This window comes from Suricata suricatta, chromosome 5 (genome assembly GCF_006229205.1).
Source record: "Suricata suricatta isolate VVHF042 chromosome 5, meerkat_22Aug2017_6uvM2_HiC, whole genome shotgun sequence".
In the NCBI taxonomy this organism is placed as follows: domain Eukaryota; kingdom Metazoa; phylum Chordata; class Mammalia; order Carnivora; family Herpestidae; genus Suricata; species Suricata suricatta.
Window position 1 is genome coordinate 152890526 of NC_043704.1, and position 25613 is coordinate 152916138.

At 46.3% G+C, this 25613-nt stretch overlaps 1 protein-coding gene across 1 annotated transcript in view; it reads left to right on the forward strand.

The window, feature by feature from the left end:
- SCN11A (sodium voltage-gated channel alpha subunit 11) overlaps positions 1-25613 on the forward strand; it is an 88481-nt gene that overhangs the window by 5754 nt on the left and 57114 nt on the right. The window contains exons 4-10 of the mRNA XM_029938789.1: positions 8187-8315; positions 9606-9709; positions 14037-14210; positions 15429-15489; positions 20442-20583; positions 21020-21217; positions 22059-22232. Of these exons, the coding sequence (XP_029794649.1) occupies positions 8187-8315; positions 9606-9709; positions 14037-14210; positions 15429-15489; positions 20442-20583; positions 21020-21217; positions 22059-22232 (982 nt within the window). The remainder of the gene's footprint in view (positions 1-8186; positions 8316-9605; positions 9710-14036; positions 14211-15428; positions 15490-20441; positions 20584-21019; positions 21218-22058; positions 22233-25613) is intronic.

A 25613-nucleotide genomic window follows, 5' to 3' on the forward strand; every position in this document is an offset into this window, starting at 1 on the left:
TTATGACTCAGCAATAGCACTGCTAGGGATTTACCCAAAGGATACAGAAGTGCTGATGCAGAGGAGCACATGTACCCCAATGTTCATAGCGGCACTTTCTACAATAGCCAAATCATGGAAAGAGCCTAAATATCCATCAACTGATGAATGGATCAAGAAGATGTGGTTTGTATATACCATGGAGTACTATATGGCAATGAGGAAGAATGAAATATGGCCTTTTGTAGGAAAGTGGATGGACCTTGAGGGTGTCATGCTCAGTGAAATAAGTCAGGCAGAGAAGGACAGATACCATATGTTTGCACTCATAGGTCTAACAGGAGAGACCTGGCAGGGGACCATGGGGAGAGGAAGGGGGAAAGAGAGCGGGGAAGAGTGAGGGACACAGATCATGGGAGACTATTGACTACTGAAAACGAACCGAGGACTAAAGGGGGAGGGGGAGGGAAGGGGGTGATGGTCATGGTGGGGGGCACTTGTGGGGAGAAGCACTGGGTGTTATATGGAAACCAATTTGACAATAAACTATTAAAAATACTTATATTTCCTTAATTTCTGGATGGGCTGGACTTTTTGTTTTAATTTGTGAATTGTGTATTCCCATCTTTGCCCATGTATCATTTTGCCTTTTTCCTTGTGAGTTTGAGTGAGTTTTTCCTATAATTAAAATGTTAACTTTTTGTAATTCTTAGTTGGCTATTCAGTAATACAAGTTAATTTTTCAAGTTAGAAAGTTCTAAATTTTGATAAATATTCTCTTATATGTTGTCCTAGTTTTTCTAATTTAACATATTTGCTGCTTTAGTCTTTTAGGAATATATTGAATAATTGAAAGAATAATAAGAAATCACTTATTTTGTTCACATAGATTTGATCCCATATTTAACTGTGTGATAGAAACCATCACAGTCAACACAGAGAACATTCCAGACACTCTAAAAGTTTCCTCATGCCAGTTGGCAATCAATCCCTTGACCCCCAGTTGCAATCCCAGACAAATACTGATCTGCTTTCTGTCACTCTAGAATAGTATTGCTGTTTCTAGAATTTAATATGAATGGACTCATATAATGTATGTACCATACTTTGATATCTGACTTCTTCCACTTAGCATGTTCTGAGATGCTTTCATGCTGTTGTTCCTATCACTAGCTTTTCTCCTCCTTGGTGTTGAGTTGTATTCCTTTGTAGAAATATATCATAATTTGTTTTCCCATTCACTTGTTGACAGACATGGGGGTTGTTTCTAGTTTTTGGCTACTATGAATAAAGCTGCTATGAACATTTATGAATAGAAGTCTGTTTGTGGGGGGCACCTGGGTGGCTCAGTCGGTTGAGCATCTGACTCTTTATTTAGGGTCGGGTCATGATCTCAGGGTCGTGAGACAGAGCCCCATGTTGGGCTCTGTGCTGGATGAGGAGCCTTCTTAAGAAGCTCTCTGCCCTTCTAGCCTGCTCATGTTCTCACTTTCTCTAAACATTTAATTAATTAATTAAACATCTTTTTGTAGAGATATGTTTGCATTTCCCTTGGATAAATACCTAGGAGTAGAATTACTGTGACAAATGTTAAGTATATGAGTAACTTTGTAGGAAACTGCAAAACTTTTCCAAAGTGGCTGACCTGTTTTACATTCCTGCAATATATGAAGGTTTCAAAGTCTTTATTAATTCCATCCTTAATTTGCTCTTCTATTTCTAGCTTCTTAAGGCAAAACCGTAAATAGTTGGCTTTAGACCATTCTTTTCTTCTACAACTGTATAAAGCTATAAATTTCCAACCATGCTCTGCTAAAGAAAGCTTCATCCCACAGATTTTGATATGTTCTGTTTTTATTACCTTTTGGGTAAACATTCCCTACTTCTTCTTATGATTACTTCTTGGTCCCATGTGTTATTTAGATGTGTTTTTTTCAAAGATTTTTTATTTTTCTAGTTGCCTTATTGTTAATGATTTCCAATTTAATTCTGTTGGAAAGAATATACTTTGTAATATTTAAATCTTTTGAAATTAGGAGAAGCGTATTTTATGGCTCTGTCATGGGGGAGTGGTTCACGTGCACTTGAAAGGACATGGATTCCGCAGTTGTTTGATATGATTGTCTCTAAATAGTACTATTAGGTTAAGGTGGTTTATCGTGTTATTTAGATATTTTATCCTTTTGCCATTTCAGTTAGTATTTCTATGAATTACTGAAGAGAGGCTTGAAATCTTCATCTATGATTGTGAATTTGTCTATTATCCCTTCATTTTGGCAAATTTTGCTTACTGTATTTTTTCTTTTATAGTTTATTGTCAAGTTGTTTTCCATAAGCTTTATGTATTTTTCAGCACTATTATTAGGCACATACAGGTTTATGGTTGTTATATCTTCCTGATGTATGTATGCATTGTTGTATTAATATGAAGTGTCCTTCTTTATCTCTAGTAATATTCCTTTTAGTATTTGCTTTGTCTGAGATTGATATCGCTACGCCAGTTTTCTTAGGCTCATTGTTTGCATGGCATACCTTTTTCTATCCTTTTACTCTCAACCCTTTTGTGTTTTTATATTTATAATGTATCTCTTATAAAGAGCACATAGTTGGTTCTTGTTTTTTATGCGGTCTATTTTCTAATCTCTGTCTTTTAATGGATTATTTATTTCATTTGCATTTAATGTAATAATGAATATGCTTAAACTCGAGTCTGCTGTTTTTCTATTGGTTTTCTGTTGATCTCATCTGTTTTTTGTTCCTTTGCTTTTCTGTTGTTCTTCCATTCCTGCCTTCTTTTTTGTTAATCAAGTATGTTTAGTATTTCATTTTAACTCTCTACTGGTTTTTTTAGATTTACTTCTTTGCATTTCTTTTTAGTGATTGTTTCTTCTCTGTTGCTAAGTGAGACTTGGGATCTAGTTAAGGACAGTAAGCTTGGGACTATGCCTTGAAGTGAGGAGCATGGACACTGCTGAGAATAAAAACGATCCTGGCAATATCACTGGGGAAAATGGTCTCCCCTTGAGACAGTTGGCTATTCCGCGTGAGGAGCAAACTGAGAGTGCAGGAGCTGCCACTCGTTGTTTGCTGCAGTGTCTCTGGGAACCTTAGCAGTCAGACTGGGATCTGTGGAGGAGGCGAATCCAGGAGTGGCTGTTGCTCCCACAGCAGTGGTCTGCCAAGCTCAGCTTTCCTAGGGGGTGGAATGAGTCTTCTTTTTTCTATTAATGGAAGGCAGTGGCCCAACTGGGTGCTAATCTGCTTGAAGGTCATTTTTACTACTAAAAGACCCATAAAGGCAGAGAAATGAACGAACCCTTGTCGAGGGTAGGGAGGTTGCTGCTGTCTCCTGGTGGCATTTGTACTGGCAATGGATGCATGAAAGTGAGGGTGGGAGGAGGAGGTTGAAAATGTTTTTTTTTATAAAAGAAGGCATGTGGCTGAGTTATTAGGCCCATGGGGGGAGAGTTTCTCTAGTTTTGTCAGTGTCCTTTGGTTAGAAAAATTTTAAACGGGAAATTGATTCCAAGTCAATAGCTCTCAGAGAATGAATGCCAAAGTGCCCTGGAATCAGGCGATGGTGTTCTGTTAACCTACCTGGACTCTACTCTGATTGGATACTCTAAGCATGCTTGAACTGACAATGACATGCTCCAGAGGGCCTCATTTACCTGGTGGGCTGGGATCTCTTTGTCATGGAGCTCCCAAGCCCTGATCCTTGTGGTGGGCATGGCTCTACTCCATATCAGATCACGGGTTGGGCTTCCTGTCCCTCTGCTGGGCAGGCTTCTGCTGGGAGTGGGAGGTAGGAGCCAGGTGGTCAGGTAGAAATGGCAGTCGGGGGCTGCTGTCTCGTTTGATTGAGATCTAGATGGAGACTTGCAAAATCCCACAAATCTGCAATTACAACCTTTTACCAAAATACCCTTAACTTTTGTAAATTATACCTGATTTTTAAAAATGGAATTTCAGGGAAGACATGAATTAATCTGCTGTGTTCTTTTGTCACCTAAAAGGTGATCAGCTTAGAAAAAAAGGCTGAAGCAGGGAGCAGCTCAGAACCATTTCTGCTCTTGGGTTTGGCTACTTGGGGTTTTTCAAGTTCTCAAGATCTTAGTTCTTAGCTTTGTGGGCTGACAGTGGTTGGATATTCTACCAGAAAGGGTCCATTTCTTTTTCTCTGAACCAATAGATTGTTTGAATTGATTGCTTCTGTCCCTAAAAGTGGAACATGTGTGTGTGTGTGTGTGTGTGTGTGTGCACACACGCACACACACACACACGTGCAGGCATGCACTTGAGCAGACCCAGCATTTTTGACCACCTGTTTCAATTGTGGTAAAATACACATTATATAATTTTTTAAATGTTTATATATTTCTGAAATAGAGTGCAAGTAGAGGAGGGGCAGAAGGAGTGAGACACAGAATTCTCAACAGGCTCTAGGCTCTGAGCTGTCAGCACAGAGCCCGACACGGGGCTGGAACACACAAACCATGAGATCATGACCTGGATCGAAGTCGGACACTCAACCAACTCAGCCACCCAGGTGCCCCCACATTATATAAAATTTACAATCTCAACCATTTTAAGTGATAGTAAGTATATTCACATAGTTGTGCAACCAATTACCACCATCTAACTCCAGAACTCTTTGCATTTTGCAAAACTGAAACTCCGTGCCCCTTAACCACTAACCCCCCTCCAGTCCCTGCCAACCACTGCGCTTCAGTCAGTCGGTCACCATGTAGCTGGCTGTAGGTGCCTCACGTAAGTGGAATAATACAGTATTTGTCTTTTTGCAACTGGTTTATTTCCCTTAGCAGAATGACTTCAAGGTTTCCTCATGCTGTAGCATGTGTCAGGATTTCCTTCCTTTTTAAGGCTGAATAATATTTTTTGGTATATACCTCATCTTATTGATCTATTTATCCATCAGCGGACATTTGGGATTGCTTCCGTCTCTCGGCTATTGTCAATAATGCTGCTGTGAGCGTGCATGTGCAACTATTTCTTTGAGATCTTGCTTCAGTTCTTCTGGATGTGTATCCACAAATGGAGTTGCTGGATCATATGGTACTTCTATTTTTTATTTTTTTGAGCCTGCACAGTATTTTTCATGGCTGGTTGCACCACTTTACAATCTTACCAGTCATGTATGACAGTTTCTGTTTTTATGCATCCTTACCCACTTGTTATTTTCTGAAATAACAAGTTTTTTTGAAAGTAGCCATCCTAATGAGTAAAAGGTGTTTCTTTACTGTGGTTTTGATTTGTATCTCCCTGATTATTAGTGATCGTGAGCATGTTTTCATATGTTTGTTGGCCATCTGGCCACCGTTGGAGAAATATCTAATTCAAGTCATTTAGCCATTTTTAAATTAGGTTACTTTATTTGTGCTATTTCTTTTTAAATTTAGTTTTTTAATTAAAATCTTTATATGGAAACATAATGACATTAATATTATATTAGTTTGAGGTGTATAGTGATTCAGTGTTTAAATACATTGTGGAATCATGAGTCTTGTTACCGTACAAAGTTTTATGGTGTTATTGACTGTATTCCCTATGATGTACATTACGTCTTCATGTCTTATTTATTTTATAACTGAAAGATTGTACCTCTTAATCCTCTGCACCTGTTTCATCCATCCCCCAGTCTCCTCCCTCTGGCAACCATCAGTTTGTTCTCTGTATCTAGGAGTCCATTTTGGTTTGTTTTGCTTTTTAGTTTCTACATATGAGTGAAATCATACAGTATTTGTCTTACTCTGTCTGACTAATTTTACATCGCATAATGCCCTCTAGATTATCTGTTTTCATGAATGGCAAGATTTCATTCTTTTTTATGGTGGAGTAATATTCCCTTGTGTACATATACCACATTTTCTTTACCCATTTGTCTATTGGTGGATACTTAGATTGCTTCCATATGTTGGCTATTGTTAGTAATGCCACATGGAAACATGTATATCTTTTCAAGTTAGTGTGTTCCGTTTCCTTGGATACCCAGAAGTAGAATTGCTAGATCACGTGGTACTTCTATTTTTAACTTTTAAAGGAGCCCCCATATTGTTTTCCACAGCAGCTGCACCAATTTACACTCCCACCAACAGTGCACAAAGGTCTCCTTTTTTCTGCACACTTGCCAGCTCTTGTTTCTTGTCTTCTTGAGAATATTCACTGTGACAGGTGTGAGGTGATACTTCACTGTGGTCTTGATTTGCATTTTCTTCATGATTGGTGATGTTGAATGTCTTCTCATGTGCGTGTTGGCCATCTGTATGTCTTCTCTGGAAAAATGTCGCTTCAGGTCTTCTGCCCATATTTAATCAGATTATTTGTTCACTTGATATTACTGAGTTGTATGAGTTTTTTATATATTTTGGATGTTAACCCCCTCCAGGATGTATCATTTGCAAATCTCTTCTCCCATTTAGTATGTTGCCTTTTCAATTTTTTTAATGTTTGTTTATTTCTGAGAGAGAGAGAGACACACACACACACACAGAGATCAAGAGAGCACAAGTGGGGTGTGGCAGAGAGAGAGGGAGACAGAATCCAAAGTAGGCTCCAGGGTCTGAGCTGTCAGGACAGAGCCAAATGTGGGGCTCGTGAACTGTGAGAAGATGACCTGAGTCGAAGTTGGATGCTTAACTGAGTGGGCCACCCAGGCGCCCCTAGGAGTTTGCCTTTTCATTTTGTTGATGGTTTCCTTTGTTGTGCAAAAGCTTTTTATTTTGATCTTTGATGAAGTTCCATTTGTTTATTTTTGCTTTTGTTATCCTTGTCTGGGGCATCAGAACCAAAAAAATATTGCTGAGACCAGAGTTTACTGCTAAGTTTTTATCTAGGAATTTTATGGTTTGATTCTTGCATTTCAATGTTTAATCCATTTTTAAAATGTTTTTATTTACTTTTGAGAGAGAGAGAGAGAGAGAGAGAGAGAGACTGAACACTAGTGGAGGAGGGGTAGAGAAAGAGGGAGACATAAAATCCAAAGCAGGCTCCAGGCTCTGAGCTGCCAGCAGAGCCCAATGCAGGGTTCAAACTCGTAAACCATGAGATAATGACCTGAGCTGAAGTCAGACGCCCACCCTCTGAGCCACGCAGGTGCCCCAAATCTTTAATCCATTTTAAGTTTATTTTTGTATATGGTGTCATTTTTTGGTTATTAAGTTGTAGGTGTTCTTTGTATATCTTAGATATTAACCTCTCATCAGCTATATTGCTATATAATTTGCAAATATTTTCTTCTAGAAGTTTTATAGTTTCTGCTCTTGCCCTTAACTATCTAATCCATTTTGAGTTCATTTTTACACATGGTGTAATGTTGGGGTCTGACTTTCTTTTTTGCATGTGGATATTGAGCTATCTCAGCATTATTTGTTGAAAAGGCTGTCCTTTTTCCACTGAATAGTCTTGGCCTCTTTGTTGAAAATCATATGACCATATATGTTAGGGCTTCTTTCTGAGCTTGCTGTTCTAGTCCAGTGTTCTCTATGTCTGCCTTTATACCAGCACCACCCTGTTTTGCTTACTTTAGCTTTGCGAAAAGTTTTGATATAAGAAAGTCTGAGACCTCAAACTTTTTCTTTCCCAAGATTGCTTTGACTATTCAAGGTCCTTTGAGATTTGGGGTCCTGAAATGTGAATTTCAGGAAAATTTTTTTTATTTTCGCAAAGAATGTCATTGAGATTTTGATAGCGATTGCGCTGAATCTATAGACCACTTTGAGTAGTATGAACGTCTTAACAGGATTAAGTCTTCAGATCCATGAACATGGGATATGGAAAGATCCAGAAAGATCCAGCTTTAACCTTGTCATTTATTCTCCTTGTTTCTTTGCCATCATCCCCTTCTGTGCATCAAAGTGACATTTCTAGAATCCTGATGACAAAATAGCAGTGACAATGCCCCTCCTAAAGCCCCATGTGTGCTAAGACAACTCTCAAGAATGTGGCCACGGAGCTAAGCACTGAACAGAGCTAACAACTTTATCCGTGAGCCTGTTGCTTAGAAATTCTGACCACTAGAACTTGCTTATGATGCTTGCCACTCTGCAGTCTGGTTTACTGAAAAATCAAAACGTTAAATGTCACATTGAAATGTAATAGAACCACGTAAAGGCCCGATAAGAGATGGGCTGTCTGCCTTTCACATCATTTATCATGTTCTTTCTTGTTCTGAATGCTTTACTTTGTAGGTATGTCTTCACTGGGATTTATATTTTTGAAGCTTTGATAAAAATATTGGCAAGAGGTTTCATTCTGGATGAGTTTTCCTTTCTTCGAGATCCATGGAACTGGCTGGACTCCATTGTCATTGCAACAGCGTAAGAATGTCTAAGACGCTAATTCAGGAGACTTGGGGTGGGAAAGAAGCTCTTTGGCTTCCACCAGGGGTCTGTGTGGGTCCATGTGAGTAGCTAAGTGTGTCCTAATCATGCCTAGAGTTCTGAGTGCAGTGTTGGTTGGCCCTGAACAGCCTCACGCACCCAACTGGCCAGAGGCCTCCACACATGAATCCATTTCTAGGCCACATTCGTGCTCTTACTCCTTCAGCCATTCACTCCCCAAACAGTGGCCTATTATGGGCCAAGTTCTGTGCAAGATACAAGGGCTGTGACAATGAAAACAAAACAAAACAAACAGACATGGTTCTCACCCTCTTGAAGCTTGCAGCCCAGATGGGAAGAGAGGAAACTAGCAAGCAGCGCAGTCTGGTTCGGGTGAGTGTGGGGACAGGAGCTGAGCATGTGTCGGGCTGTCAGAATGTGTGGGAGGAGCCGCAGAGTCTGCAGAATCTTTGGCTCCCACAAGCTCTCAAGGAGTTCCCCTCATTTCCTTCTAGGAGTTGTATAGATTTGCCCTTATGTTTAAGCACATGGCCAGTTTTGAGTTAATGATTGCGTGCAGACCGTATACGATGTGAGGTAGGGGTTGAAGTTCTTCCTGAAGGAAAGGACATCAGTTTGGCATCTGAATGCTAAGGCAGAGCCGGCAAAGTGAAGAACAAGAAGAGCCATGGCGTCACTGGCACGGTAACAACGAACTGTCCTTACTTAACTGGTGCCGGCCGTCGTCCTAAGCATTTGGCCTACGATTTCCTATTTAGTTTTTGCAAAAGCCCTTTGAGGTAGATGCTATAATCCCCGAGTTTTATATTTGGAATTCGATGGTTGTGTGATTTGGGCCGCTGAAAGCGGTGCCGCGCAGTGGTGAGAGCCGCAGAGGCAGACGGCCCGGTCCCTCTGCCACGGCCACGTCGCCGGACCTGATGGAAGCGCACCGGGCCTGGATCTTGGTAGTCAGTCAGTAAACGTTGTGGCTGATGTCTCTTATTGGATGCTGTAGCCACAGCTGCATGGACTATTTCAAGGGATCTTCATCTAGGCCCAAATGTGAAAAATTAGCTGAAAACAGCCTCCCGTGCACTCTGTGGTCCACGGCAACGCAGAGCGATATTACCAGACCTCGAGACGAGGGTGGGGTCGAGAAAGTGAGGCCCCAGGTTTCACCGCGGCGGACAGAGGGCTGAGGCCATGTTTGTTTGTGGCCTTGCGGATGCACAGTTGGGCTGCAGGACTGAGGAGGCCAGGCTCCCCCTGTGCTTTGTCTCCTAGGTCCGTGATGTACTTACCGAACATCAACACCAGCGGCATCAGCCTGTCCTCCCTGCGGACCTTCCGAGTCTTCAGAGCTTTGAAAGCGATTTCAGTGGTTTCAGGTGAGTCGAGCTGACGCCCAACGTTGCCTCTTAGTAGGAGGAATATTCAAGGTGACCTGTAAACCCAAGCCAAACAAATTCTGCTTTATTCATTTATTTGCTCATTCAACAAATGTGTCTTTGAGCACCTACTACGTCCAGACACTGTGCTAGCTACTTGGTACGTCAGTGAGTGAACACAGAGTCCCTGCCCTCATGGGGGTTGACATTCTGAGTGGGGTTAGGGAGACAGGTATTGAGCAATAACTATAATAAGTAAGTAATTTCCTGCTCTGTTAGAAAGTGCTATGTGCTCTGGAAAAAGAAAAAGGAAAAGGAAACAGCATGAGGGCTACCGGAAGTCATGAGTTCAGCGAGTCCGGATGCAGTTTTCAGTAGGGTGATCGGGGGAGGTGTCATTGGGTAGGTCCCTTCCGTCCCCTAGGGGGTCTGGCAGTGGATGTGACGGCGGTGAGGGAGGTTCACGAGTAGATGCATGGGGAAGAGCGCTCTGAGCACCGGCGGGAGCCAGTGGCGCAGTGACAGAAGTAGAAAGGATACGGACGGGGCGGGGCAGACAGAGCGAGGGGCCAGGTGGGCCGCACTGGTGGAGGGGAGGCATGGATGCCTAGGAGGACTGGGGCTTTGCTCAGAGACAAACGGGAGCCATGAGAGGGCTTTGAGCAGAGGAGTCCCACGATCCGACAATGTTTCTGTCTTGTTTTGTTTTTATGGGAGTCAAGCCGACACACAATGTTCTGTTAGTTTGCGGCGTGTGATACAGTGACCCAACAGCTCTATACACTATGCGGTGCTCACAAGTGTAGCTACCATCTGTCCCTGTACCGCACTATTACAATGCCATTGATTGTATTCCCTATTCTTTTTTTAAATGTTTATTTATTGATTTAGAGAGATGGAGTGAGAGTGCAAGCAAGGGAGGGGCAGAGAGAGAGAGAGAGAGAGACGGAGAACCCCAAGCAGACTCCCCACTGTCTGGGCAGAGCTGGACATGGGGCTTGATCCTATGAACCGTGAGACCATGACCTGAGCCAAAATCAAAAGCTGGACATTCAATCGACTAAGCCACCCCCGGGCTTCTAGAGTCCCTCTGTTGTGCGTTTCTTCTGTGCGGCTTACTCCCTCCAGACCTGGAGGCCCACACCGCCCACCCCCCTTCACCCATTTTGCCCCTCCTCCATCTTCTACCACTCTGGCAGCCACCACTTGATTCCCTGTATTTATGAGTTTCTGTTTTGAGATTCCACATCTAAGTGAAATCATGCAATATTTGTCTTTCTCCATCTGACTTATTTCACTGAGCATAATACCCTCTAGGTCTATCCATTTTTTTTTGCAAATAGCGGACTCTGGTTCTTTTTATGGCTGAGTAATATTCCATTGTGTGTGTGTGTGTGTGTGTGTGTGTGTGTGTGTGTGTGTGTGTGTACATTTACCACATCTCATTTATCCGTGCATCTAATCTGACAGGTTTTAAATGGACTACTCTGGCTGGAGATTAGAATGAAGAACATGGAGAACAGAGTAAAGGGGCAGAAAGGTGGAAGCAGGGAAGTCAGATAGGAGACATGGCAGTCGCCGTGCAGACCTGCTGCAGGGAGCATAGCTGAATAACGGTCCCAGCTGCCACGTCCCCGGACTCCCCACTGCGTCCGTGTCCATGCCACAGTCAAGCTTCCCCTGCACGTCAGGGACCTAGTGCAGGCCCTTCCTAAAGGACGTGGGCCTGTCCAACGGGGGACTTTGGTTCCGGGCTCCTCAGCAGCCTGGCTGAACCTCGCTCGCAGTGGCTCTGCTTGTCCACTCCTGCTTCCTTCCCACTGTCCTCTGCCAGCTGTCAGCCTCGTGTCACGGCCTGAGGCCCTCCGTGCCAGCTACGCTCGCTTCCCCTTTGTCTTCACAGACGTGTCACCCACAGAACCCTTGCATTCACCGTTCCAGAGCGTCTGCTGCTCAGAGAACTCAGACACAAGAGACCACTGTCATAATCCAAGCAAAGAGATGGTCATGTTCTCAGCTCAGGTGGTGGTGGAGGAGCTGGTGGGTAGTGGTCTGACTCTAGAAATCTGAGGGTAAAAATAGTATTTCCCAATAGGCTGCTTGTATGTGTGGTGTGAGCGAAAGAAAAGAGTCAAGGATGAGTCAAGTTTTTTGGGGGAAGAGAAGTCATCATTAACTGATGAGGAGCAGGGCTGGAGGTCGGATATGGAGTTCGCATTGGACAGTTCTGTTTGAGATGGCTGTGAGGCATCAGTGGAAGTACCAGGTAGGTGATTAGGTATATGAGTCTGGAGGTATCATTTTGGAAACGTATGAGCTCATCCATCGACAGGAGCCTATAGATGATACTTGGAGCCATGACATCTCATGTGATTCCCAAATAGAGTGAGCCTAGATGCAGGAAAGAAAAGGGCCACGGTCTGGTCCCAGGACACTGCTACCTTAAGGGGAAGGGAGAAGAGGAGAAATCAGCAAAGGGGATGAGCAGGAGCCAGGAAGAAAGGAGGAGGGAAGGTGAATCCTGGGGGCCAGGTAAAGAAGATGCGCTCTGCACCAGGATGGAGTTAAGGATGGGTCCTGACTATGAACTACAGATGACCAAAGCTGAGGTTACTAGGCGTACCCTTGCCCTCTGCTTCCGCTCTCCCTTTACATTAAAACATCTTTACTACAGAATATTCCCTCTCTGCCGTCCTTCCCCCTCGCCCTCTTCCCACTCCTTCTAGTCTCTTCTATCAATGCTTAGCTCCACTACGAAAATTCTAGGCAATTTGGATCCTTTCAGACAGAGGCAGTGGGTTGGTTATTTCTTGAAACCTCAGAAAAACAACTGCACAATGATAACCTGGCAGGCAGGACACTTTACGTAGAACTTGCCCCCTCCTTCTTTTCTTCCTCTTTTGCAAGGTTGACCTTGGTTTCGTAGGTTAAGTGAGAGATTCTGTGCCTTGTGTTTCCTGTGGGTAAAATGTGTATCAGGCAGTCGCTTAGCACATGTAGGGTTTCCTTCTTCATCTCTAAACAGGTGACCATAGTCTCTGTTTGGACTCACGAAACACACGAGATGCCTGGATACTTTCCGGAAGCAAGGCTGTGAGGTATGATCCTTTAAGGGACTGTGTGAAAATGATTCAGGAATCACAGCCATCTTTCATCCAAGTCTTCTTGCTTTGGAGAAGACTCAGCGTGTTGGTACGGATAAGAGTCGGGCTTAGATAAGGTTGAAGCATCCACTTGTTTGGCGGCAGCTGGGAACACACTGAGTGTCCCCGCTTGGCCTCACGCCTCCTCCTCCTTGCATTGCACTTTGTGGGAAGGTCGTTTGCTGCAAGCTTGGCCCCCATGAGATGCCACTTCCTCTTCTCAAGTCTACCAGTCGTGGTTTACACCGATCCCTGGGAGCTCTGTCCCTCTGCGTCATCCACACACTGTAAGTCCTGTCTGGTCGGGCTCCCCAGCGGTGCTGAGGGCAGAGAGCCTGGTGCGGCGGGGTGTGGGGCTGGCGCACTCTGGCTCCTCAACAGTAAAATGTGTGCGTCCTTTTCCCACTCTGCACCCAGGATGCCACGTTGCTTAGCCTGAAACCAGGTGGGTGGGAGGGAAAACGGGATCTGCTACACGGTTCTGCAAACAAGGAAGTCTGTAAATGCTACAGATGGGGATTTCCCTGCACACACACCCCCTCTCCCCTCCCCAGACAGCTGATTTTAAACATTTACCGTCATACCAAAGATTGTGTCCTTATGTTGTAACTTGGCAGCCTAGTAGTGTGCCATGGACACAGTAGGTGGTTAGTAAATATTTCTCGAATTAAAAAAAAAACAACTCTCTTATAAGTAGTAATCTGAGTTTTCTCCGCTAGAGTATTCTCATTATCTGGGTCCAGAGAGCGCTCCTCCTTCTAGCTCCTTGCCCCCCCGATGGATTGACGTGCCATGGCCTCTTGTGTGACTTGTAGTGGGTAGCGGCTGCCGGATGTTAACGCGGCTCTGTGTCCTTCTCTAGGGCCCCTACTTTGGCCTTCGTGCCGCATGTGACCCCAGCTGGGAGCTGTCTGCGTGACTGTAATCAGGTCTCCTCTATGGGATGTTTCTGCTCCGAGTCTTCTGACGTGCTCTTCGCATCAGCCCTGTCACAGGCACAGGGCTGAGCCCTAGCCTGGCATCTGCCCAAGGTCACATGCCTCCTCAGGCAGAGTTAGAATCCAACTCCAGCCTGCAGTCAGGTGACATCTGAGGCCCCGGACATGCAGGCCATGCCCTTCGCCTGTGCCTGCTGTGTTGAGTGCGGGGCTTCATCCCATGCCTCTCTTCCCCGCCCTGCCCAGGTCTGAAGGTCATCGTTGGGGCCTTGCTGCGCTCTGTGAAGAAGCTTGTTGATGTGATGATCCTGACTCTCTTTTGCCTCAGCATCTTCGCCCTGGTAGGTCAGCAGCTCTTCAAGGGCAGTCTGAACCAGAGATGCGTCAAGAAGAGCTGTAGGGACGCGGATAACTTTGAGGGTAAGAATCCTGCCCTTTACGCCTCGGTCTGTGCACGGCTAACTTTTACTGTCACCGCTCACGCTGTCTACAGATCTGCATTACAGAGCCTCTTAGGAGGAAGGATGATTTCATCCATCCAGGGTTTCTTAGAGCACTGCCTCAGTCTTTGGGTTTCCATGGAGAAGGCAAAGCCTGAAGCCGTATCCGCACAAGTGGTGTTGGCGCCCGTCCTTTCCCTGGGGATCTGCCCACTCATTGTCAGGTTTTGCTTTATTTTTTTTTTTAATTTGAGAGAGAGGGAGGGAGTGAGCGAGACAGAGAGAGACAGAGAGACAGAGAGACAGAGAGAGCGCATGCATGTGACTGGGGGAGAGGGGCAGAGGGAGAGACAGTAACTTAAGCAGGCTCCACACCCAGCATGGAGCCCAACACAGGGCTCAGTCCCACAACCCCGGGATCATGACCTGAGCCAAAATCAAGAGTTGGAGGCTTAGCTGACTGAGCCCCCCCGGTGCCCCTCATCATGTTTTGCAGAAGTTTTCAGAATGCCTGGATGTGGCCAGAAAATTCCCTCCTTCCTGAATATTTTCTCTAATGATATTCGTTCTTTTTTAAAAATTTTAAATGTTTATTTGTTTTTGAGAGAGAGATAGAGGGAGGGAGAGCGAGAGAGCACGAACAGGGGAGGGGCAGAGAGAGAGGGAGACACAGAATCCGAAGCAGACTCCAGGCTCTGAGCTGTCCGCACAGGGCCCAACCCAGGGCTTGAACTCACCAACTGTTAGACCATGGCCTGAGCCAAAGTCAGATGCTCGCCTGACTAAGCCACCCAGGTGCCCCGGTATCACCTCTTTTTCTGCTGCACCCTCTCCACACTGAGGTCTCACGTGTCTTGGGTCTCACGGGCTACCCCGTTTCCGTGTCTGTCTTGGTTTATGCAGCTTCTCATGGGTTGAGTCTGTGTCCGGCTTCTCCCAAGGCCTGGTCCCTGGTTCAGTTTTATGCACTGAGAGGCCGCAGGATCATGGCGGTGCCCATGCCTCCCCTGGTCCTTCTTCCTTTCCCTCCTTTTCTATTGCTCCCTACTGAGGGCTTCCTCTCTGCTTCTCTGGCTGCACACTTTGATCATTTTCGAGGATTCCAGACCATCGGTTCCAAACAGCCCTGAACCATTTGCTGTTGTCCATCCTTTCAGGTTTGTTTTTTAATCTGAATTTATGATTCTTTCCTTATCAGACAGTTGCTTTGAAAAGAAAGATTCTGAATTCAGAATGTGTGGCAGCTGGATGGGTGAAAGGTAAGAGGTTCACACTACCCGTTTTTCTCCCAAGCAGAGCACGTGGGGACCTTTCGGGGTGACGTTGCAAACGGTCCTCATCTGACGGCTCGAGGAGGCAGTGTGGCTGTGCAAACAGCCCTGAGTCTCACGTGTGTCTCAGCAAGTTTAGACACGCATTGTTAAGTTATTAACAACTCATCGCTATAATTAATAAAAATAAAATAAATCGTTTTTAAAATTAATAATAAAACAATAAAATTACAGTAGCAAGCTTATTGTAATTTAATATAACTCAAAAGATAATAAAAATTCATTTAATATAATTCTAAAAATTAATATGATCATTATTTCCAAGTGTTTGGAGAAGCTTCCCTTCTCCCTCACGGTTATGTTGACTTTGTAGCTGAAAAAACCTATTGTGAATGTCATGCGTTGACTTTGTGCAGCGAGTGTTCAGGGCTTTCAAAGGTTAGGAGGGATGTTATGCCCGACAGCCCGGTGGAGTCCTTACTTCCTGTTCAATGGCACATGGTCCTGAGGCAGGACTACCCGAGCATCTCCCTCGGGTGCTCATGTGTTGATTACCAATGCCTCTAATTTTGTACACAGTTTTGTGTGTGTTCACAAGCCCCTTGTGGTCCTCTGGCCCTTTGGGGATACCCTTCTTTCTTCCAGGGTCTCAGTGCTCTCTGTGGTGAGAAATCCAATCCAGGATGATTTAATGAGTGTATTTCAAATGAAGATACTAAGCAAGTCATTGTCATAAAGTAGGCTAAATTTGTTCCTCAGGAACAAGTCTGGGAGGCCAACAGCAGCCAAGCTCTGTGCTAGGCCCAGGAGTGCCAGTATGAACTAAGAGCACGTTCCTCCTGAAGCTGGCATCTCGCAGGAAAGAGAGAGATGTGTTGACTCTTAGAAAGTATGAGGAGCGTTTTAAGAGAGATGTGTAGATACTGAGAGAAAGAACCGGGGACATAACCCTGTCCAGAAAATGAGAGCAGTGTCCTCCAGTACCACGTGGGACGGCCACAGGTTCAGATTCAGCCCAACACACAAGACACCATGGGCTTGAATCTAACACGGAGTTTACTGGCTTTTCTGAAATGGTCCTTGACATGACACACTGCATCCACAGTGCTTTCATTTACTGAAGGGACCAAAGCCGCCACGTACAGTGCTCCCTGGACCCCACACAGGGCAGGGACAGTCACTGAGGGCAAAATGCAAGGGGGGTTGGGTCACCTGGACACACAGGCACAGCAGCCTTGGCTTCTGAATGGTCTTTATTGTGTCTGCGTCTCTCTAAGCTTGTATGGCAGCCTCAGTTCTCTAGTCTAAGTACAGTCGCAAAGCTCGGGTGCTTTACAGATGGCCGACTCCCAGTACATGATCCTCCCCACTGATCACAGCACGGCAGTCTCCGAGGAGATGGCAGGTCTAGTAGGGTCGCCCTCTGAGGCAAGTCCCCATGTGCCCAGGGCCCAGGCCCGGTCTTCAGCCTTTGCTGGCTGCTCCGTTCCCTGAAGACCAACCAGCTGGTTCTGAAGCATGAGTAGGAGGTTCTGGTAGGGGAGGAGGTAGTGTGAACAATTCCATTTAGTAGAATAGGAAAGGTTTTGCACCTGAGGTTAAGTGGTCAGAGGGGAGCAAGAAGAAACCCAGCAGCTCGGTAGGCAGAGGGGCAGGAGACGGGAACTAGCTCTGCAGCATCTGGTAGGCCATCAGGGCCAAGGGTTTTTACCTGGATCCCAAGGAAACAAGATGTGGCCAGGTTAGGTGTTTATAAAGACCCTGTGGCTGCTACATGGAGAATGGATACATGGAGTAATGAGGCAGCCACTTAGGAGACTATGTTGATATAGACGAGAGTCACGAAGTCGTGCGGTGGAGATGATGGGAAATGGATGGATGGGTTCCAAAGACATTTGAGAGACACAAAGAGCAAGACTTGTGAATTGAATAAGGTGTTGGCAGGGACACTGTGCACCAGTGCGTGTGGGAGGCTGGTGGGAAGTGTAGAGGGCAGAAAACTGTTTAGAGGTGTTTCTCTTCCTTCCGGGGTGAGTGACTTGTGCTATCTTTGCAGAGATGAGAACACTGAGGAGAGATTTAGTCACTTGTATAGGTTCACAGGAAGGCATATCCAGACAGGGAGATAGCGGGCAAAACAAGCTAATATTCTGGATGGTGACCAGGAAATAAGGTAAATCAAGTATGTTGGGTTCGACCCCAGTAGTTTCACAGAAGATAAGGGCACTGAGACTTCGCAGGGTTTCACTGAGGTCTGGGAGAAGGGGGTGCAATGGATGTCCTCTTTCTGAGTCACCCTACCCCAAAGCTGACCACTCACCAAATCCTATTCTGCCCACCAAGCCAACTCCCAATCAGCTGGTCAGGACCTTAGATTAAATGTGACCAAGCAGCACAGGCTTACCATGTATCTGAAGAAAGCCTCCGGCATAAAGGGGACCGACATAAAGAAACAGGAAAAATTATCACTGTCATAGTTCAGGCAGCTGTAATAAAATACAGTAGACTGAGTGACTTATAGACAACAGAAATTTATTTTTCACAGCTCTGGAGGCTGTAAGTCCAAGATCAGGGCACCAGGTTGGTTGGGTTCTAGCCAGGGTCTCTTCCAAGTTGTAGGTGGCAGTCTTCTCTGGTGTGTCCTCACATGCCCGGAAGGGGGTGAGAGATCTCTTTGGGGTCTCTTTCATGTGGACACGACTCCCATGATGAGGCTCCACTCTCCTGCTCTAACCATTATCCACGGGCCCCACCTCCAAACAGTATCACACTGGAGATTATGATTGCAAGGCACGACTTTCAGGACACGAACGTTCAGGCCATGAGAGCTGTGGACAAAACAGCAGTTTAGAGAGAACCAGAAAGGACTTTTCAAACCTTAAATAGGGTCCTCAGTGAAATTAAAAGAGATATTGTATACAGAAAACCAAAAATAGCTCATTATGAGAAAGGCACAGTGAACACAGAAATTTTTTTTGGTAACATGATTACAAAAAATCAATAATAGCATTAAACGATTAAGCTGAGGAGGGGAACCTGGGTGGCTTAGTCGGTTAAGCATCCAACATTGGCTCAGGTCATGATCCCATGGTTTGTGAGTTTGAGCCCCACTTCGGGTTCTCTGCTGTCAGCACAGAGCTTGATTCAGATCCTCTGTATCCCCCTCTTTCTGCCCCTCCCCTGTTCATGTGCACATGCGTATGTGTGTTTGCTCTCTCTCTCTCTCTCTAAAATAAATGAATATTTAAAAATTTTTTTAAAGATTAAGTTGAGGATTATACTCCAGAAATTAGCAACAACATACAGAGGCAGAAAATATGAGAATAAATATCAATCCAAAAATTCCAACGTTCAACCAAATAGAAATTCCTGAAACGGAACACAGAAAAAACAAAAGGGAGGAAATTAGCAATGCAACAATACAAAGAATTTTCCTGAGCTTGAGGTTGCATGTCCTTCTGTGTCCCAACACAGCAAATTAAGAAAGGCCATGCCAAGTGCATCACTGTGCATTTCAGATCCTTTAGGAGTAAAGACCTTAAAACAAAGAGAAGAGGTTTACCCGCAAAGGAACAAAAGTCAGAATGACATCAGGATTCTCAACAGCAGCACAGGTGCCTTCATATTTCTAAGGAAAAATAATTTTCAAACCAAATTCTACTTCTGACCAAACTATCAATCAACTGTGAGGGTAGAATAAAGGTATACTCACATAGGCAATGATCACCTAGTCTTCTTCTTCTTCTTTTTTTAAAATTTTTTAATGTTTGTTTATTTTTGAGAGGGAGAGAGAGAGACAGTGTAAGCAGGGGAGGGGCAGAGAGAGAGGGAGACACAGACTCTGAAGCAGGTTCCAGGCTCTGAGCTGACAGCACAGAGCCCAACGCGGGGCTTGAACCCATGAACCGGGAGATCGTGACCTGAGCTGAAGTTGGAAGCTCAACTGACAGAGCCACCCAGATGCCCCTTACCTAGTCTTCTTAAGAAGCCACGTGAGATTTGTTCCAGAAAAATGAGGAAATAAAACTTGGAAAAAACAACACACAAGAGCCAACAAAAAATGGATCTGACCCGGGAGAACCATCAACAGGCCACAGTATTTTTCTGGAAGGAGGGATGTAAGTAGTGATGGAGTGCGATAGGAGGTTGAGGAGCTAACCCTCATCTACCAGAGCAGCCACTCAATCACCAAGGACTAAAACTGATAGATATCAGCATCAATATTATCTTTAGAGGTGCGGACATTTAGAGTTGAAAGTTGTTGACTTTGGGGCATGGAAATGGTGGTTAAAGAGAGATGGAGTGGTCTTAATTACAAGCCTTTGGGTCTCACCTGATTTTTAAACCGCATGCATGTACTGCTTCGACCCAACTACTGTATTTATCAAAAATGAAGAAAGTACGTACCCTTAGTATTATCTGATGGATGCACTTAGTGACGCGTGCTCTGATGACGTGGGCAAAGACCCACGTACACGATATCCATTGTTGGTCAATTAAAACCCAAATGTTTGTGAGACCAAAAAGGCTCTTAACAATGGAAGGCTAAATGTCCACCATTAGCACAGCAGTTAAAGGAATCGTGAGGCTGTAAGACATGAAAAGAAATGAGGTATTTCCCTGTGTGCCCATATGGAAAGGCCTCTGTGCCATATTGTTCCGTGAAAAAGAGCAAGGCACAATAGAGTGGTCAAAGAACGCTCCCAGAAATGAACTTACTAATCAATCCATTTGAAAAGAGCCAGTGGGTGCCCGCAGCGAGGTGGGGCTGGGGGCGTGGCTGCAGGGACACAGTCCCTCGACCCGCTGCTCTGCACCCAGGGCTTTCCAGTGGGAGCGGGGTCCGCAGAAGAGCAGGTGCATTGGCCAGGATGGGTGGGAGGCAGGAGCGCAGCAGGCCTGGAACGTAATTCCTCCTCTGTTCCCTTGTTTCTGTCTAGTGCCTGTTCTGAAGAATATCAGTGCAACCACACCAAAAGGAACCCTGACTATAATTATACCAATTTTGACAACTTTGGCTGGTCTTTTCTTTCCATGTTTCGGCTTATGACCCAAGATTCCTGGGAGAAGCTCTATCAGCAGGTTAGCTACCTCTCCTCCCTTCGCATACCCCATCCCTCCCTTCCTCTTCCCTCCCTCTCCCTCAATCACTAGTCTATCTCTCTGTCGTTTATTCATAACTTGCCATCCACTCTCCACCTTTGGGCTCTTCTTCTCGCCCTCAGCAGTTGTGCTGTTAAATTCTACTGCAGATATTCTGTTAGAAACACCAAAAGAACCGCCAAAAACACCAAAAAAACCCACCCAAAACACCAAATTCTACTCCAAATATTCTGTTAGAAACACCAAAAGAACCACCAAAAACACCCAAAAAGCACCTCCTCTTCCTAGACGTCTTCCTCCAGATTCCCTCCAGGTCTTGGGCGGGCCGCTGGCTAATACACTGTGCCTGCTAGAGGTGACGGCCACCTCCCGTGGAAAAAGGCTGCAGCCCAAGCGTGTGCTCGGTCCCTTGCAGACCTTGCGCACCTCGGGGCTCTTCTCCGTCTTCTTCTTCGTGGTCGTCATCTTCCTGGGCTCCTTCTACCTGATCAACTTAACCCTGGCTGTTGTCACCATGGCTTACGAGGAGCAGAACAGAAATGTCGCCGCCGAGACCGAGGCCAAGGAGAAGATGTTCCAGGAGGCCCAGCGGCTGCTGAAGGAGGAGAAGGAGGTGGGCACAGGCACTGCCAGGCGGTGGGGTCCGCTGGGGGTGGACTGCAGGGGCCGTGAGGCAGCCTGAGGCTCAAGCCTTCTAAATGAGGCCAGAGCTTTCTCTACTGTGCTTTTCTGACAATTTAAGCCCCTGAAGACTGACTCCATGGCTGTCTTGCTAAGATGTCCAGGCACAGAGCTCCTGAGAACAGGGCGCCCTCAGTCTCTGAGACCTGGGCCTCATGGGACAGACCCCACGCTGGGGCTAGAGGGTAAAATGTACGTATACGCAAACTAAGGCTCTGCTGCAGGCTTGCTTATGGGACTCTGGGGATGTTTGCGTTCAGGGCCTTTGCCTGGGAGGATCCGGAAAGCGGGAAAGTGGCTCTAGAAACAGCAGCCGGATGACCTCTCTTCTTGAAATTCCCGTCGCGTGCACAGGCCATTCTCATTGTTTCTTGGCCTCTTCGCATTTCCCCAGTTCTAAGGTTTCAGGAACACATTCTATACTGTTTCTCATCCTCTGCAGAGATTTGTGGGGGGGAAGCCCATCACGTTTAGTACCGGCATCATCAAGCCCTGACACGTGTTGAGCGCCTCGCACCTGCTAGATGCCGGCTACGGTTTAGTGATGGAGACATGAAAGAGTTAACCTTGCCTTTGTGGCTGCAGTCTCTGCAGAGAAGTAAACAGGATGGGTCCCTCCGTAGCGAAGCTGGCATACCCAGAGTCGGTGAGGGGCGATGTGAGTGGGGTGGTGTCTCAGAGGAGAGAATGCCCGCCCGAGAAGCTCAGGTCGTTGGCAGCATTTTATGGGGAGGCGTCATCCCCATACTAATTGCGTTTGTTTACTTTCTAAGGCTCTGGTTGCCATGGGAATTGACAGAAGTTCACTTAATTCCCTCGAGACCTCATCTTTTTCCCCAAAGAAGAGAAAGCTGTTTGGTAATAGGAGACGAAAGTCGTTTTTTTTGAGAGACTCTGGGAAAGACCAGCCTCCAGGATCAGATTCTGATGAAGAGTCCACAAAAAAGGCAAGTGTTGGCCCAGGGATGAAGGACACTCTAGCTCCGTTAGGGGGACAGGTCAAGTTGTCAGTCTAATAGAAAGGATTCATTTGTTCATTTAGTCATTCATCCATTTGCACGTCCTTTCTTGCATCCGTGCATCTGTTCAACTACCCATTTCTTTACAAGCATCTGTCTGCCGCGTTGACGGTGCTTATGTCCGCTTGGCACTGGGCGGGTACTGGGGGCACACGAGATGCCCAAAACAGACAACGAACAGTTGAATGAGGACAGTTAGTTTTAGTGTGGCAGCTGACCTGATGATCACGCACGGAAGAATGAAGGAGAAGCAATGTCTTAGTGGGGATCCCTTGTGAGGCAAACCCCAAGATGTTAAAGTGCAAGTGGATGGTTTGGGAAGTGACCCCAAGAAGCACGGAGAGGGTGAGAAGAAGGAATACATGGAAGAGAAGGCGGCCAGTAAGGTCGTCATCACGCCGGTTCCCACTGAAGGTGCTTGGAGTTTAACCTCCGTGGCACGAGGGCTCTAGGGACCAACCTTGGTCCATCCGTTGGTTCCAGACTGCTGGACTCTGGCGATAACCATTTTCCTGCACTTCTGACTTGGTGTGCATCAGGGCAAAGGGTGCTCAGGCCAGCAGAGAAAGTCCTCAGGGAGGACCCAGGGACATAAAGATTCAGCCAGCAGCAGCGTCTGTGAGTTGGGGGGGCGGGGCGGGCAGGAGAAGAGCCATAGTTTGGAAGAGTTCCCAGAGGAGAAACGCATCTGTGCCCAAAGGGTGAATTAATGTTCATCCTTCAGTAAAAAGTGAACGGAGCACTGCAGGTAGAGCGAGTGGCACGTGCAAAGGCCTGGAGGCAAGGGAGAGCAGGAGAGCGTGAGTCCGTGGAACACGTGCAAGAGTGTGTGCGTGCACCTGCACGTGTGTACGTGATGAGGCTGGAGGCGGCCTGGTGAGAGGCTACCGCGGGAGGATGGGGCCGCCACAAAAGGCCTCGAAGCCGGGCTGAGGGGCTCACCCTTTACTCGGGGACTAAGGGCTGAGCAGTATTGAAAGTTTTAGAAAATATTTTTTTAATGTTTATTCATTTTTGAGAGAGAGAGAGAGAGAGACAGAGAGAGAGAGACAGAGCGGGAGAGTAGCAGAGAGAGAGAGGGAGACAGAGAATCCGAAGCAGGCTCCAGGCTCTGAGCTGGCAGCAGAGAGCCTGATCAGGGGTCAAACTCTTGAACCATGACATCATGACCTGAGCCCAAGCCGGACACTCAACCAGCTGAGCCGCCCGGACACCCCTGAAAGGTTTTAAGCAAAAGAATGACTTGACTGGACTGACAGTATTGAAGTCCTAGAGGCCCTGAAGACACCCGACCAGAGTAGGACAAGCCTGGAGGGAACCAGTTAAGAAGCTGTGGCCAGAGGCTTGAACTGGGGAGGGCAGGGGGATCAGGAGAGAATAACAGTACGGTGATCTCCGGAAGGGAAAATTCCGCACTTGACTAGGCGTAGAGAGGGGGAAGAAGCCAGGCTCACGCCTTGGGTGGCCCACCGGGAGGAGGGTAGTTTCCCGGGGCTGGAAAAGAGCTTGTTTTGGGGGCAGGGAGGTGTGGTGACTTCGGAACGCCCACAGGCATCCTAGCAGGGACCCTGAGTAGGCCGAGCGGAAATGAAGCTATGAAGGGGTAGAGAAAACCACTATTTTTATCAGTGTGGTGGGGATGTGTGAACATGTTTTAATTGTGAAGAGGGAAATCGGAGGAGAGGAAAATGCTGCAGGACAGGGAATAATGGCTAGAGCCACTTTTCTGAGCTGGAATGAGGAGGTGAAGGTGTCAGAAGGGGGGTGTGCACGCCTGAGGGCAGGTGGGGAGAGGGGTCCCGGGGCCTTTGTGGAAGCAGGTGGGCAGAGTCCCCCTCGCTGTGCGCAGCTCTCTGATGGACGGACAGGGAGCTGTGCGTCAGTTAGAGGCTTCTTCTTCTTTTTTTAAAATTTTTTAAATGCTTTATTTATTTTTGATACAGAAAGAGACAGAGCATGAGAGGGGGAGGGGCAGAGAGAGAAGGAGACACAGAACCAGAAGCAGGCTCCAGGCTCTGAGTTGTCAGCACAGAGCCTGATGCGGGGCTCAAACCCACGAACTGTGAGATCAACACCTGAGCCAAAGTCAGATGCTCAACCTATTGAGCCACCCAGGAACCCCTGGTTCATTCTTTTTTAAATTTTTAAAATTTTATTTTTGAGAGACAGAGAGAGACAGAGTATGAGAGGGTAAGGAGCAGAGAGAAAGGGAGACACAGAATCTGAAGCAGACTCCAGGCTCTGAGTTAGCTGTCAGCACAGAGCCTGATGCGGGGCTTGAACCCACAAACGTGAGATCTGACCTGAGCCGAAGTCGGAGGCTTAACCGACGGAGCCACCAAGGCGTCCCCGTTAGAGGCTTCTTTAATGTCAGACCGCAGCATGTTGAAGAGGCCGCAAATATTTCTTAGTATTTTGGAGGTTTTTTCCTCATTTCACAAAACAATAGACCAAGACCATACACGTAATGAAAAGTGTCTTTTCCCTTAAGCCAAAACAGGAAATAGCTACAGAAAGACCACACGTAGCCTTTACAATAGCTAATCACCGGGGCGCCTGGGGGCCCAGTAAGCATCCAACTGCAGCTCAGGTCAAGATCACACAACTCACAGGTCTGAAAGCTGTGTTGGGCTCCATGCTGACAGTGTGAAGTCTGCTTGGGATTCTCTTTCTTCTCTCTCTGCCCTTCCTTAACTCATGCTTTCTTTCTCAAAATAAATGGATAAACTTAAAAAACAGAATAGGATAAAAATAGCTCCGTCTGGGGCCATGGTTGGTCAGAACTTTGGGGAAATAAGTCATTATGGGTAATTCTCTAGGTAGCTGAAGATTCATGTCTTTTCATCTCCAGAGACCTTAGAATTGTAGGTAAGGTGAGAGTCAAGCCCCCAAGCACAGCCTGAGAGACAGACTTTGTCATTTATTTTGGCTGTTCTTCTCAGTTACAACTGTTCAAAATCAGTGTGTAATGCCCAAGATTTTAATATCACCCCAAAACCTGAACCCGCCAGGGAGACCGAGGCACGCATGCAAAAGCAAAGGGCAGTTTTATTATGGCTCAGGCTCGCCGGGCCTAAGTTCGGGCTCACAGCCTTCACCAGCGCAGTGGGTCCGGGCTGAGGGCCCCCAGCAAGGGCTGAGCAGGGTTTTTATGGGGTTCGGGAAGGGGGAGTTACAGGAAACTGTGACACAGGTGCAGTGACCCAATCATAATGGTACAACAGGATTGGCAGCAGCTCTAACCATACCCACTGTTCAGAGCGTCCGTTACTTTTGGCGGGACCCAATTACAACATGTAGGGTATCTTT